The sequence below is a fragment of the Nicotiana tabacum genome, chromosome 17 (genome assembly GCF_000715075.1).
Source record: "Nicotiana tabacum cultivar K326 chromosome 17, ASM71507v2, whole genome shotgun sequence".
NCBI classification, from domain to species: domain Eukaryota; kingdom Viridiplantae; phylum Streptophyta; class Magnoliopsida; order Solanales; family Solanaceae; genus Nicotiana; species Nicotiana tabacum.
In genome coordinates, this window is record NC_134096.1 from 139,140,742 (window position 1) to 139,153,199 (window position 12,458).

The window sequence follows — 12,458 nt, forward strand, 5'->3', positions numbered from 1 at the left end:
TCATTTCTAAAATGATCTTAGAAGGCTTTATGCTTCATTCCGACTTATTGATTTATTTCCTCTTGAATTTAACGCTCTTTTTTTTCTTTTTTTTTATTTCTTTTAAGATTAATTATGGCTATGATCGCATCCAATGAGGATTGCCTATGTATCATGACGCCGCATGAATCAGACCATTACGTAGTTCAGGGGAGAAATAATAACAATTTTGATTTTTTGATTTTTTTTAAAATAAAATAGAACAGACTAAAATATTTTTCATTCATTTTCAACCAATTTTTTTTATATACAATGAGAGAAAAGAAAATATATAGAAACTGACTCTACTGACTCTAAAGACATGAACATGACTGGAATAAAATAAACATTGATAAGAATAAAAGACTCCAAATATAAAATTAAAATGCAACAAACGAAAATGAAACTAAAAGCTAATTGATTGCACTAAAATTTTAGTCTTCAATGGTCTTCTTGCTTAAATTGATATCATCAATGATCTGCATCTCTTGGCCTCCATTCTCCCCCCAAAGTCTCGTATAAATTTTGAAACACCACTGGCAACTGTGGGACGAGGGCACGTGCCTGTTGACCAACTTTCTCATTGTTTAGATGGCGATGATCATCATGAATATATGCTGCTTTTTCTGCCAATCGAAGTACTTGCTCTCTTGCTTGCCCCATATTCACGTGACAATTCTGCAACCACATCTGGGTAGTGTTGAGGGCCTGCCCCATCTGAGCCTCCCGTCCCTCATATTCTTTAATGCGACGGTTTAGCACACCTCTCTCAATCATCCACTGACGCCGCTCTGCCTCAAAATCTGCATGTTGATGACACCTCTTTTGCCTTTTTATTTCTTATAATTGTGCATAAAGCTGACCCTTTGAGCGTATCCAGTGGGCCCTTTCTCTTTCAAACTGCTCTTTCTACTGATCAAACTCCAATTGTTGTTGGTGTGCATCCTCTTCAATAATACTCAAGTCTTCTTGCAGCTTATAGATTTCAGCATTTTTGTTCGCCTCAACTCTTCTGACTAAACCAATCGTGTTTGCCAGTTCTTCTTCTAATCGGGCCGCCTTATTTTTAGCATGTTTTAGATCTTTATCCATGACTCGTAAGGCAAATTGATAATATTTCTCAATATTTAAACGAATCTGAGCGACTCTGTCTTGCTGCTGGGCTTGTTGTTTGGCTATGGTCATCTGAGCATGCTCCAATTCCTCTTTCAGCCTTTCTATAGTTCTTTGATCATTTCTCCTCCTGTTCGACCCCTCAGGCCTATCTCCAAATGACGAAGGATCATTAAACCAGGTAATATATTCAGGGATCACCTCTCCACGATCTCGGTCTTCTACCATCTCATTCAACTCCGAGACTTTACTTGCATACCAAATTTTTATAATTTCTTCTTCGTCATGAGGTTGATCTTTACCAAAATCATAACAGAACTTGCTCATATCTCGTGTTGGCGGCACCTTTTGTAGTCGTGCAAACTGGCGCATTACCCGAAGTGGAGCATAGGGTTGAATACCATCCAATCCTATGAGTACCAAATAAGAATGGTATGCAGACTCACAGATGACCTCTTTAGAGGAAAACCAATTGTAATTCCAAGTGATCAGTTTGGCGGACAGAGTAAGAAGTAGTTCTTTCCAGGCATCTATCCCTTCTGGTAAGTCACATTCATCAATTCTTTTTTGGTGATCATAAGTATGAATGGGCCATAGCTCCCTAAAATCAGTGATCGTAGGATGACGATAAAAATGCTCCAAAAACCATATCTGTAGCAAAATGTTGCAGCCATCAAAGTTTTGCGCGCCCAATTTACATCTAGTTAAAGCACGAAAAATGTAAGAAAGAATCATAGGGACCAAAGTATAATCATCCCCTTCTGAAGTCAGAGCCTCAACTACACCTGCCAAGTGGAGATCCATGCGTCCTTCCCTTTCCGGAAAAACTACACGCCCCAAAAAAGCAACCATAAATGCAAACCTTCTGTGAACCTTCCATGTTTTCTTATTTTCCTTTGATTTCAATTTTTCCACATTCCTTTCGAAATTGCATTTTAGGCCATACAAGTGAAAAAGAAGTTCGAACTTAACCCACTTGCCTCCTAAACCTTCATATTGTCCGTAATTTATGTTCAGGAGCTTCAGAAACTTACCCTCATTCACATTTTTTGGTACTATGGGCCTTTGGCGGCGAAGATTGCGGCCCCACCCCTGAAAATGGGCGATTTCCTCCAAGGTCGGAGTCATTTCATAGTCGGTAAAACGGAACACATTGTTTTCAGGATCCCAGTGCGGAATCAAAGCTTCGATCACATCCCTCCTGGGCTTGATTGTCATCATGTGAACCAAATGTCCCAAGTACTTTTTATTTGGTTTCGCTCATATTCCTTAAAGTCTCTCCACCAATCCCACAACAACTGTGGTATCTGATCGACAATCAGAAAATCCGGTATCCCTTCTGATTTGGGCCTCTTTTCAAAAATTTACCTCTTTCCCCACTCATGGTGTACCTGTTTACCCAGACACAAGATTAGGCTTTAATCAAATATATTATTGACACGAAAAATCCGATTTCATGGGTTTTGACTCTATAAAAATAAAAAAAATAAAAAGCCAAACTGTGGGACTAAAAAAAATTAATTACATTAGTAAAATAATCATGAAATTAAAAAAATAAAAGGCTCAAAATGACTATTTTTTCTTAAAAACAAGTGAACGGAAAAAAACTGGCCTCTTTTGTTAAAACGGCCATTTCGCATTTCTAAGAAAGGTTTCAAGGCTATTTCGACAAAAGGACCGAATGCAAGGACAAAACTAGTCAAAAGAGATAAAACTGATAAAGTGACTATATTATTATTATTATTATTATTTGAAAAAAAAAATAATAGTCCATAGACACTTTTGTTTTGTTTTGTTTTATTTTTTTGGTGGGGTTGAACCTGATAAAGATTGCCTACGTATCTCACATCCGGTGAGAATCAAACCCGCGTAGTTCGGTCTAAATAAATAAATAACCATTTTGAAAATTGTGATTTTACACATTAGAACCCTTCAAAATTTTGTTTTTTTAATAAAAAATGGGTTTTTTATGGAAATTTTGAGGAAATTTTCTCTTTCTCTCTTCCCTGTTCAATCAATCTATCCTAAAGCCGGTCAATATTTCAGTAAAGCCTACCAAATAATGTTACATGTAGCATAGAAAAATGAACATGTTGGTCTAAAAAATTGGTACCTGTCCTATATGGGCCCGGCCCCTGTGCCGAGTCCCGCTAAGTTCAATGCATATGATGCAAATAAAGCGTAGCCTACTAGGGATATTCATTGCTGGTGGCTTGTTCTTCTAAATTTTCAAATCCTAAAAGAGATGGTATCTAGACCTGGCTTACCCGAGTGGACGACCCGAGCCGAGGAGCATCAAGCGTCACTAGTAGTAGAACAGCACTGGCTAGCTAACGGCTCTCCCGCCTAAACATGTGTGACTAAATCCTTCACCATAAGCTGGTAGGCTAACTGGCTTTATCTCAAGACAGAAATTTTGTGATGCTGGTAGGCAAACACAACATAACTACCTATCAGAAGACTCAGAGGGGTGTGAGAGAGGATACAATTTATATCACAGTTCAAATAAATGTTAAAGCGGTAATGAAGCGACAAATAGCACATTAGGCTTCCAAACACAATAATATCCAAAGCATGATAAAAGCCAAACAAGAATCAATATGTAAAGCTAGAATTCTTATTAGTAGCTATCCCCAGCAGAGTCGCTAGAGCTGTCACACCTCTTTTTTCCCACGCAACCCTATTACGAGGCTGAGTTAGAAGAGTTTTTCCAATTAAAGTGACGTTTTGAAAAGGGATTATTTATTATTTAGAGTCGCCACTTGGAATTGAGTTTTGGTATTCCAAGTCACCTTTTATTTGAATCCCTTATCAAACGGAAGCTTTGACTCTTTATTTATGGTCTACGAAAACAGAAGACTGAATTAGGAATTCTGTTGACCGAGGGGAAGGTGTAAGGCATCCCTCGAGTCTCGTGGTTCTAGTACAGTCGCTTTTTTTTTTACTTACGTAAGGCTTAAATCAATTATTGGCTATGCTTGTATATTACTAGTTGTGATGTGTCTATTATCACTTAATTAATTATTGTATTTTATTAATTACTTTGACCTAGATGCGGTACGCACACAAGTTACTTCTTTGAAATTAGATGTTAAACCGAGGTACGAAATGTACATATGGTTAAACATAATTATTATAAATTTAAAAGCATTGAGACGCGGGAATGCGCACATGACCCTTTTATTACTCAAACATATCAATCCAAGGTTCGGGTATGAACACATGGGCTAATATTTAAAATGCGTCTAAAGCTTTTCTAACGTATTTATGATTGTTCCATTTCTAAGTTTGAGATTATTGTGAAGTACAAAAAGATACGAATTGAAATTATTGGAGGACATGGTAAAGTTTAACTACTTTATTTAATTACTTTTTACGTGGATTAACTTGGTAAGACTAAGAATATAAAGTATGGATCAGGTCTAGTATTTTCTAAAGGGGTTAAAGGGTTCGAAATTATTTTTAAACCTAAAATCAAGTCCAAATTCATTTTTAACCTTAGACCCAAACTTCACTTTATTTTTTTTAAAGTGTCCAGCAACACCCAACGCCCCAAATAACTTGAGGATCCAAACTGTGTTTCTAATACTACTGATCAACGCTTTAGAATTGAGATCAAATTATTTAGTACTCATGACTAACCAAAAACAAGATAAAATTAAATTATAAATAAACAAAGACAACATGATAAACTAGAAGCACAATAACATAACACCTCATCCAATTAAACCCATGTGCATCGGCTCATATTTACCAAATTCTTGTCACAACAATTCAGTAAATAATATTACTTTAAAACACTTAGCCTTTTACATCAAAATCTCGCATATCAAACTAATTCGGAAAAAAAATATTTTTTTAATGAATATTCAAGATTAGAAAGGATCTTAGCAAGTAAGTCAAAGTAAAGAAATTATGGATCAATCATGTAAGGCAGAGATGACAGAATTACATTAAACTTATCAAAAGGCAATTGGCATGAATATTCGCAGCAACTTAAGAACGGGAAAGGGAAGAAAAGAACCTCAACAACGACTTCCTCGACAGCGAAACGAACTAACAAGAAAACTTTCAAACCAAAACCCAAAACTCGTCGAGAACTTTAAAGCGTGAATCTTGAACGAAAAATTCCCAACTTTGTGTGCTTTGTGAGAACAGAATGGAACTTGAGATTGAGTTTTCCCTCCCCCTCGATACCAGTTAATATTTGAGCTATATATAGAATGAGTGTGTGTGTGTGTGATGGATGTGTGAAAGTGTGTACGTGAAAGAGTTTGGGCCATGGGGATTGGGAAGTTAATGTTAGGGAATGTGAGGCTGGTGGGGAGTTTTATGAGGGGAGACGTGAAGAAGAGGGGAAGTGAAGGGGTTAGGGAATAAGCAGACCATGGGATTAGATTAGGCTAAAAATAGGGATAATGGGATTGGGATAGTTATTAGCAAATATCAGATTTTGAGATAAAAATTTGTTAACAAACTTTATCTTTGTGACGTTAACTTCATTTTGCTTATTTTTATTTTTATTTTAAAAAGATAAATTAAGATAAGAAGATTAACCAACATTTCTTATAATATAGGAAAACTAAATATTTACATGTACTTTAAATGATACTAAGAAAGATTCTATAGCTTACTTATTAAAATTCTAATTAAAAGAAAACCATATATATATATATATATATATATATATATATATATATATATATATATATATTTGAATTATTTAAATAAAATTTATACTCTAAGAATGTGACTATTTTTGTAGTTTTTTTTTTTAAACAAAACCTATTAAGAGTAAGATAAAAGTTTAAAATATTAAGATTAAACCTAAAAAAAATATTTACACTAAAATAATATATAATTTGGATGTGGTCAAAAATTAGTTGTTCACACCAGTAATAAACCCTAGCTTTCGTTTGGCTTGGAATGCAATTCTCATCGACCTTCTCCATAGCCCATAATTCTCGGATCCCTGGAGCTAAACCGGAAGTAAAACAGAGCTTGGACTGTCGGATGGATGTACAAACAAAGGATGAGTATGATCGATTTTAATCTCCGCCAATGTTGACATCGAAGAGTCCGCCATTGTTCGATCAAAATGAACGAGAAACAGAACTCGACCTAGCGACTACAGAGAATAAGAAACAATTGACTTACAGTCACAAGAATGTGAATTGCGCGATCAATTTGCTGCCATAGCTCTGATACCATGTTGAGACGCAGCCATGGAAGTTTCTAGATCGAGAGAGAAGAGTGAAACAGAGAAGAAGAGAAAATATGAGAGAATCTCATTTTCCACTATGTCTGTTATGACTTGTACACATATATTTATACACAACTAACTTCCACTAACTAACAACTAACTCATATAATTAACTATAGCTACCACTAACCAATTGTCTAACTAACCCATGTCATTATTCCTCTTAACATAGGAAGGTTACAAGCTTGAACGACCAAGTCATATTTGTAGGAGATGATGCATCTTTTTGGTCTTACCGTGTGTCTGCTAAAGATTTTCCAGGGTGTAGAGGAAATATGATTTTATTCACAGATCAGTTCAGGGGAGCTGAGAATGGAGATTTTCATGATTTTTGGGATGCGCTAAAACATGATAAAGGCTACTCACTTGGGGGATTTCATATGGAGGATGCATTTCTCGGACCAATGGCATGTTTCCCTGGTACACTGATTTTTTCTGGCCACCTCCTAATTGGCTCGGCTGAGATTCCCTCTCCAATGTCATGGTTAAATTCTACTCCGTGATCCATTTTATGTGTTAGATTGAATCTTGAAAAGTGAAAAATATTTTGTATGTTCAGAGCACTACTACTTCAATTGTCTAGACAAAACTCATTCTAATTTAATTGAGTATTTAATGCGTTTTAGTCTCATAATTTGCTAGCTCTGTGGTCCAGTGGAGTAAAGTATATGAACTGTGATTAAGGGCCTGGAGCATTGAGTTGTTACTTGATAGTTGCTACATTATTGAAGTGTATTTTCTCAACATGTTAGGTCTGTTCGTCCCATTTGAATTTTGACTCTTGGCCTCCCATACCCAAAAGAAAGTTAAACAACTGAAAAAGGTTCGGGCTTAGCTGACCTATAAAACAAGGTTTTGGTTTAGCTCCTCTGCATCTGCTCTCATAATTAAAGGAACCAGACCTGTCCTGAACAAAACTGAGAACAGTGAATTCCACATTACAGGGCCTGTACAAAAAAAAAGAGAAAGGAGAATTAGCTTGCATTTCAAAGGCATTTGTAGCTTAACTCAACCACTTACTTTCTTGCTTTGTTTTCTTGAAAACGAAGTGATACTCTTCCCTCATAAAGAATATCAGATGGGATGGGTCATTGGACAAGAATGCAGAGTATGAATGGACTTTCACAAAAACGTTAATGTTAAGCTGCAGGCTTCCAAAGTTTCATGTCTCCCTTCCTTCTTTGCGTAGTGCTTTGTGCTTTAGTGCCCCCAGAATAAAGGTGGACGAAAAGCGTGTCCTATCCCTAATCCTACTCCATTCTTTTACTTCTCTCACCAAAACTCGTTAGTGTTCCATTTAAATTATTTAAATTATGCAGCTTGACTCGGCACAGAGTTTAAGAAAGATAAGAAGACTTTTAAAACTTGTGACTTAAAAATTTAAGGGATAAAAATTTTGTGGGGGTCATGACATTTATATAGTTATAAAAACTTCTCATTAAGAATCAAATGGGTAAAATGAAAAGTTTAAAGTTAAATTATTTTCAAATTTAAAAATATGTCATTTATTTTGGAACAGACTAAAAAGAAAAGTACCTCGTCTAATTTGAAACGGATGTAGTATTATAATACTCTCTCTGTTCCAGTCTATGTGAACCTATTTCCTTTTTTGTCTGTTTATGTTTCAAAAAGAATGATTCCTTTCTAAATTTGGAAACAATTTAACTTAAACTTCCAACTCTATCCTTAATGATAAAGCTTTTATAACCACACAAATAGTCTAGACCCCTTTTTGATTTGTTTAGGATTACAAATTCCAAAAGTCTTCATTTTTTCTTAAACTGTGTGCTCAGTCAAACAAGTTGAACAGGGAATACCTAAAAGAAACAAACTAAAATATTAAGCTACAGTCTTGGAGATTCGCAGCTCGTCCCGTAAGAGCGGGTTCACAACTATAACAAGTTTTCCAACTAGACAATTTGAAGCATATAGCAATCAATTTCAATCCGAAAGGACATCAGTTTAATTTTCGAATCAAATCTAGTGGAAGATGCATTTGTTTCAACACCTTTTGAAAATAATCATGTTCTCGATAGTATGTGTATGCACTGGCATATATCAACTCGATTAAGGACCAAATCATATTTTTCTTTAAAAAAAAAAAAACTATCTTCTGTTTACAATTCGAAACTATGTTTCCATATCTGTCCTGACTTCAACATTTTCACAAAATGATCAATTTGAACATATTTGACGCCACAGATCCACCAATAAATGTGGCTTTCCAATTCATCCACCTTTAGCCAGAATAAGACATTTTGATTGCTAATGATGGGAAGAGGTGAACACTAGATATACTTGAATAAATTAGTGTCTAGTCTTTTGGTCCTTGCGCGTTAACAATGCAGTAATTTATTTTCTTTATCCTCTACACCACAAATCTTTTTATTCCCCATTAAGGATATTCATCTTGGATAAGATAAAAAGTACATCCCAGATCCGAATCACAAAATATACAGCAGGATTTCTCATCTAAGAAATCACCAATACTTTCTTAGTTGATGACTCTATCATCCTTCTTTCCTCTATATAACAAGGGAAAAACAAAAAACCAAGGCCAAAGGGCTTGCTAGTTACTAACCTATACCTAATTGTATGTACAGACAAAACAAAGGCTCCTAAAGTGGTTGGAAAGAACCAAAAAAAAAAAACAAAAGGTTTCTACATATTAAAACTATGGAACAAAAAGAGTGCAAAGGCCGTCTGATTCGCCTATGAGATGCATCTCATGGAATACATTGACACGGGAGAGTCTACTGCAGGCGCACCATAGACCCTCGCATGATCACTCTCCAAACCATAATCCATCATCGGACGGTACTCAAGATCTTCATCATGATCAAACACAAATTCTGGCATCTCAATCTCATTCCTCCTCACATGTTCCCACAAATAATCCACCCTGTTCACATACCTCAATTTCCCATATAACCTGCACATACACCCGCCAAACACCCAATCAAAACCCGGACCACATCCATTTTTAAGTAATCTAAAATTGAATTCGTTCTAAAATCAAATACTAAAAATTAAAATGCACGAATTCTTAGGAATTGACAATCTTACCCTCCGCTGAAAATGAAGCGACCAAACGTGGCAAGGAAAAGCCTAGCTTGAAGGCCAGGGTGAAGAAAGTAAACAGCCTCCAGATTCTCTCGAACTTTCACCGGAATCGCATCGTAGAAGGATCGTAAAGCTGATACTCCAGGAAAGTTCTCGCTTTTCTCCACATCAGTGTGAACATACACCACGGCAAACGGGCGTTTCTCAAGTTCTGGAAAGATCTTCTCCGCTAAATACTTCTTCACCACTTCAACACTCAGATTCCTAGCTGATTAGCCCCAAAATAAAAACAAAATCGATATTTTAGGCCAAAAATTCAACAGGATAAAATCAGGAAAATGAAATATAAAGGATTTTAATAAATAATGTACCAGGAAAGAATTTGCCGATGATGCGCAAGGTTTTCCGGCCACGTTTATCTCTGCCTTGGATCTTGAAGATTTCGAGTTTCTCAATAAGCTGTTCTTGTTCAACTTCTGAAAACATTGTTATAGAATTCGTGTAACTTCTGCAAATCGTTATGTGAAGATGAGGAAGCTGAAGGAAAAAACGAAGGCTTTATATAGTGATGACGAGGAAGAAGAAGATGGGCGGTGGCTTTAAAGGGAAGGTAAAGAGAAATGTTATCCATTTTGGAGGGGTGGGAGGAGAGGAATATTAGGGGAATATTCGTAAGGATCTTCGGTTTTGAAGGTGGGACCTAATTTGCTTCCTTGTGTTATTACTGAGACACTTCTCCGTGATCTACTGGATCACTCGTGGGACCCTTTCTTTTGGATCAAGGATCAATTATATGGGCCTTTATCTTTACCTTCACAGCAGATCTGGGCCCGATATATTATCTTCTTTCTCTTTCTTTTTCTTTTTCTTTTACTCCCTTCATAGCCTAATGTTTTACCTGCCAGTAGCCAGCTAGCCTAGTTTGGTTAGACTTATCATAATAGGAGAAATATTAATATTCCCTCCGTCTCAATTTAAGAGCCCGTTTGGACATAAAAAAAAAATTATTTTTTTCAAAAAAAATTTATTTTTTTTCGAAATCAACGTTTGTTCATAAAAATTTTAATTTTCACTTGAAAATGCATTTTGAAAATTTTCGAAAATTTAAAAAATTTCAAAAAGCTGTTTTTCAAATTTTTCACTCAAATCACTCACAAAACTTCAAAAACAACCCAAAATTATATTCATGTCGAAACAGAACTCTAATTTTGGGTTGAAAATTTTTTTCCCCATATTTTGGAATTTTACAATTCTTATGTCCAAACCCCCACTAAATGACACACTTTCTTTATTAGTCCGGTCCAAAAAAAAATAACACATTTCTATATTTTAAAACAATTTAAAATAATACAAAAAATAACACATTACCCTTAATAAGAAATTTTCATAGTCACACAAATGTTATGGGCCCACAAAGTTTTTATCTCTTAAGCTTTTAGGACCACATGGTTCCAAAAGTCTTCTTTCTTTTTAAAACTTTGTATCAAGTCAAACTACCTCATCTAAATTGAAATGCATGGAGTACTAATTTTGTATTATTTGATTAATAAAGTATAGTATTAATAATCCTGGTATTATCAATGCAACAATTTTCATATTATCTTATATTGAATTTAATATGAAACAATAATGCACACGCATGTATTTGTCAAATCACATAAAAATTAGACATCGCTTAAGATAGAAGAAGAAGAGTGTCTGTTGTTCAAAATTTAAGGAAGAGTTAAAGAAAGATTAGGAGTGGAAAATAATTTTCAGCCATAAAATTACAAAAGATTTTGATTGGTAATGGTTGGTGGTATAATGAAGCTTAATTACCTCCTATCAAAGAGTATGTGCGAATTTATTTTTTTAATCATCCAATTGGACAATCTCTGTAATTCTTCCAACCTATGGTATGTGCCTATAAGTTTGTTACTTCATCAAATTTTCCACTAATATTGATTTTAAAAATCTATTATAAAACCTAAAATAATAAATGTTCTTACAATATTTGGAAGTGGGAATTGGTAAATGTTGCACAGGCAAAAGCAAGAGTGGTATGTGATTTGCCCATAGTGTTTCTTTTTCCCCAATGTACGAATTAAGGGAAAAAATCGTGCTATCTTTCGAGTGGAAAAACAAAAGAAAAAACGAATAAAATCGGGTTTTCCCCCCTTTTCATGAATTATACTCCAATTTAATAAGCTACTATTTCAGCCAAGATCACAGTCCATGGGCTCAGTCAACATCTGGTTTTGACCAAGATTATTAAATCCAATTAAAGAATCTGAAAAGGAAAAACAAAGGAAGGAAGACTCACAACCGACATATAATTCTTTAACTATATCGATGCTTGAAGTTTATGTTTGGGAAAACTAACTCACACAAATAATATTCACGGTATACGACTATAATAAATGTGGATTACTAAAATATTTTAACCAACGGTAATAATAAGAGAAATAAGGATACCGAAATTTTTACGTGGAAAACCCTTCTGAATAAGGGAAAAATCACGGCCCGAGAGGAGCAACTGATTTCACTATAGCGAGGATTTTATAATTTGTAGTACCGAATAAAATACTCCAAGACCACTGAACACTCAAAAGAAATAACTCTCTTTTGATTTTTTCACCTTACTACAATACCGCTCAAACTCTCTATATGTTTCCTCACCGAGTATTTTGCTTCTTACTCTGTAAATTACTCTGTTTCTCTTTGTTTTGGTGTGATTACAAATGAAGGTAGAGGCACCTATTTATAGTTGAAGTATGCCCATATTGATGTATGCAATGACATCAATATTCACTTCAAAGGCTAGTTGCCCAAATTGAACTTCTAAATTGGTTGGCTTGACAAAACCAAAAAAGGAAGCTTCATCTTCTTTCACATGGGCCATGGGATTGACCCAATAAATCTCCCCCTCTAGTCCCATGCACCTGAAGGAAGTAACATCGGAGTTTCTAGTTTGAGTGCATGCCGACAAGTTCTTTGCATATCTCGAACCTGTCTCTTGGTA

At 35.2% G+C, this 12,458-nt stretch overlaps 2 protein-coding genes across 2 annotated transcripts; both read right to left on the minus strand.

Moving 5' to 3' along the window:
- Nucleotides 1-356: 356 nt before the first annotated feature.
- On the minus strand, nucleotides 357-7,653 carry LOC142171452 (uncharacterized). Its single transcript, XM_075233809.1, has 3 exons — nucleotides 7,415-7,653; nucleotides 7,235-7,341; nucleotides 357-2,522 (listed from the first exon to the last, which is right to left on the minus strand). Exon 3 carries the CDS (start codon nucleotides 2,350-2,352, stop codon nucleotides 928-930), a length of 1,425 nt encoding a protein of 474 aa, XP_075089910.1. The 5' UTR covers nucleotides 2,353-2,522; nucleotides 7,235-7,341; nucleotides 7,415-7,653; the 3' UTR covers nucleotides 357-927.
- Nucleotides 7,654-8,776: 1,123 nt separating this feature from the next.
- On the minus strand, nucleotides 8,777-12,169 carry LOC107770221 (uncharacterized). Its single transcript, XM_016589499.2, has 3 exons — nucleotides 9,829-12,169; nucleotides 9,461-9,725; nucleotides 8,777-9,326 (listed from the first exon to the last, which is right to left on the minus strand). The coding sequence occupies exons 1-3, from the start codon at nucleotides 9,941-9,943 to the stop codon at nucleotides 9,107-9,109; spliced, it is 600 nt and encodes a 199-aa protein (XP_016444985.1). The 5' UTR covers nucleotides 9,944-12,169; the 3' UTR covers nucleotides 8,777-9,106.
- Nucleotides 12,170-12,458: the final 289 nt, after the last annotated feature.

Excerpts from the sequence above, each read along its gene's own strand:
- LOC142171452 (XM_075233809.1), bottom strand. The coding sequence starts at position 2,352 with ATGATGACAATCAAGCCCAGGAGGGATGTGATCGAAGCTTTGATTCCG.
- LOC107770221 (XM_016589499.2), bottom strand. The coding sequence starts at position 9,943 with ATGTTTTCAGAAGTTGAACAAGAACAGCTTATTGAGAAACTCGAAATC. Across the intron at positions 9,726-9,828 it reads CATCGGCAAATTCTTTCCTG|CTAGGAATCTGAGTGTTGAA; the intron begins GTACATTATTTA and ends GGGGCTAATCAG. Across the intron at positions 9,327-9,460 it reads CGCTTCATTTTCAGCGGAGG|GTTATATGGGAAATTGAGGT; the intron begins GTAAGATTGTCA and ends GTGTATGTGCAG.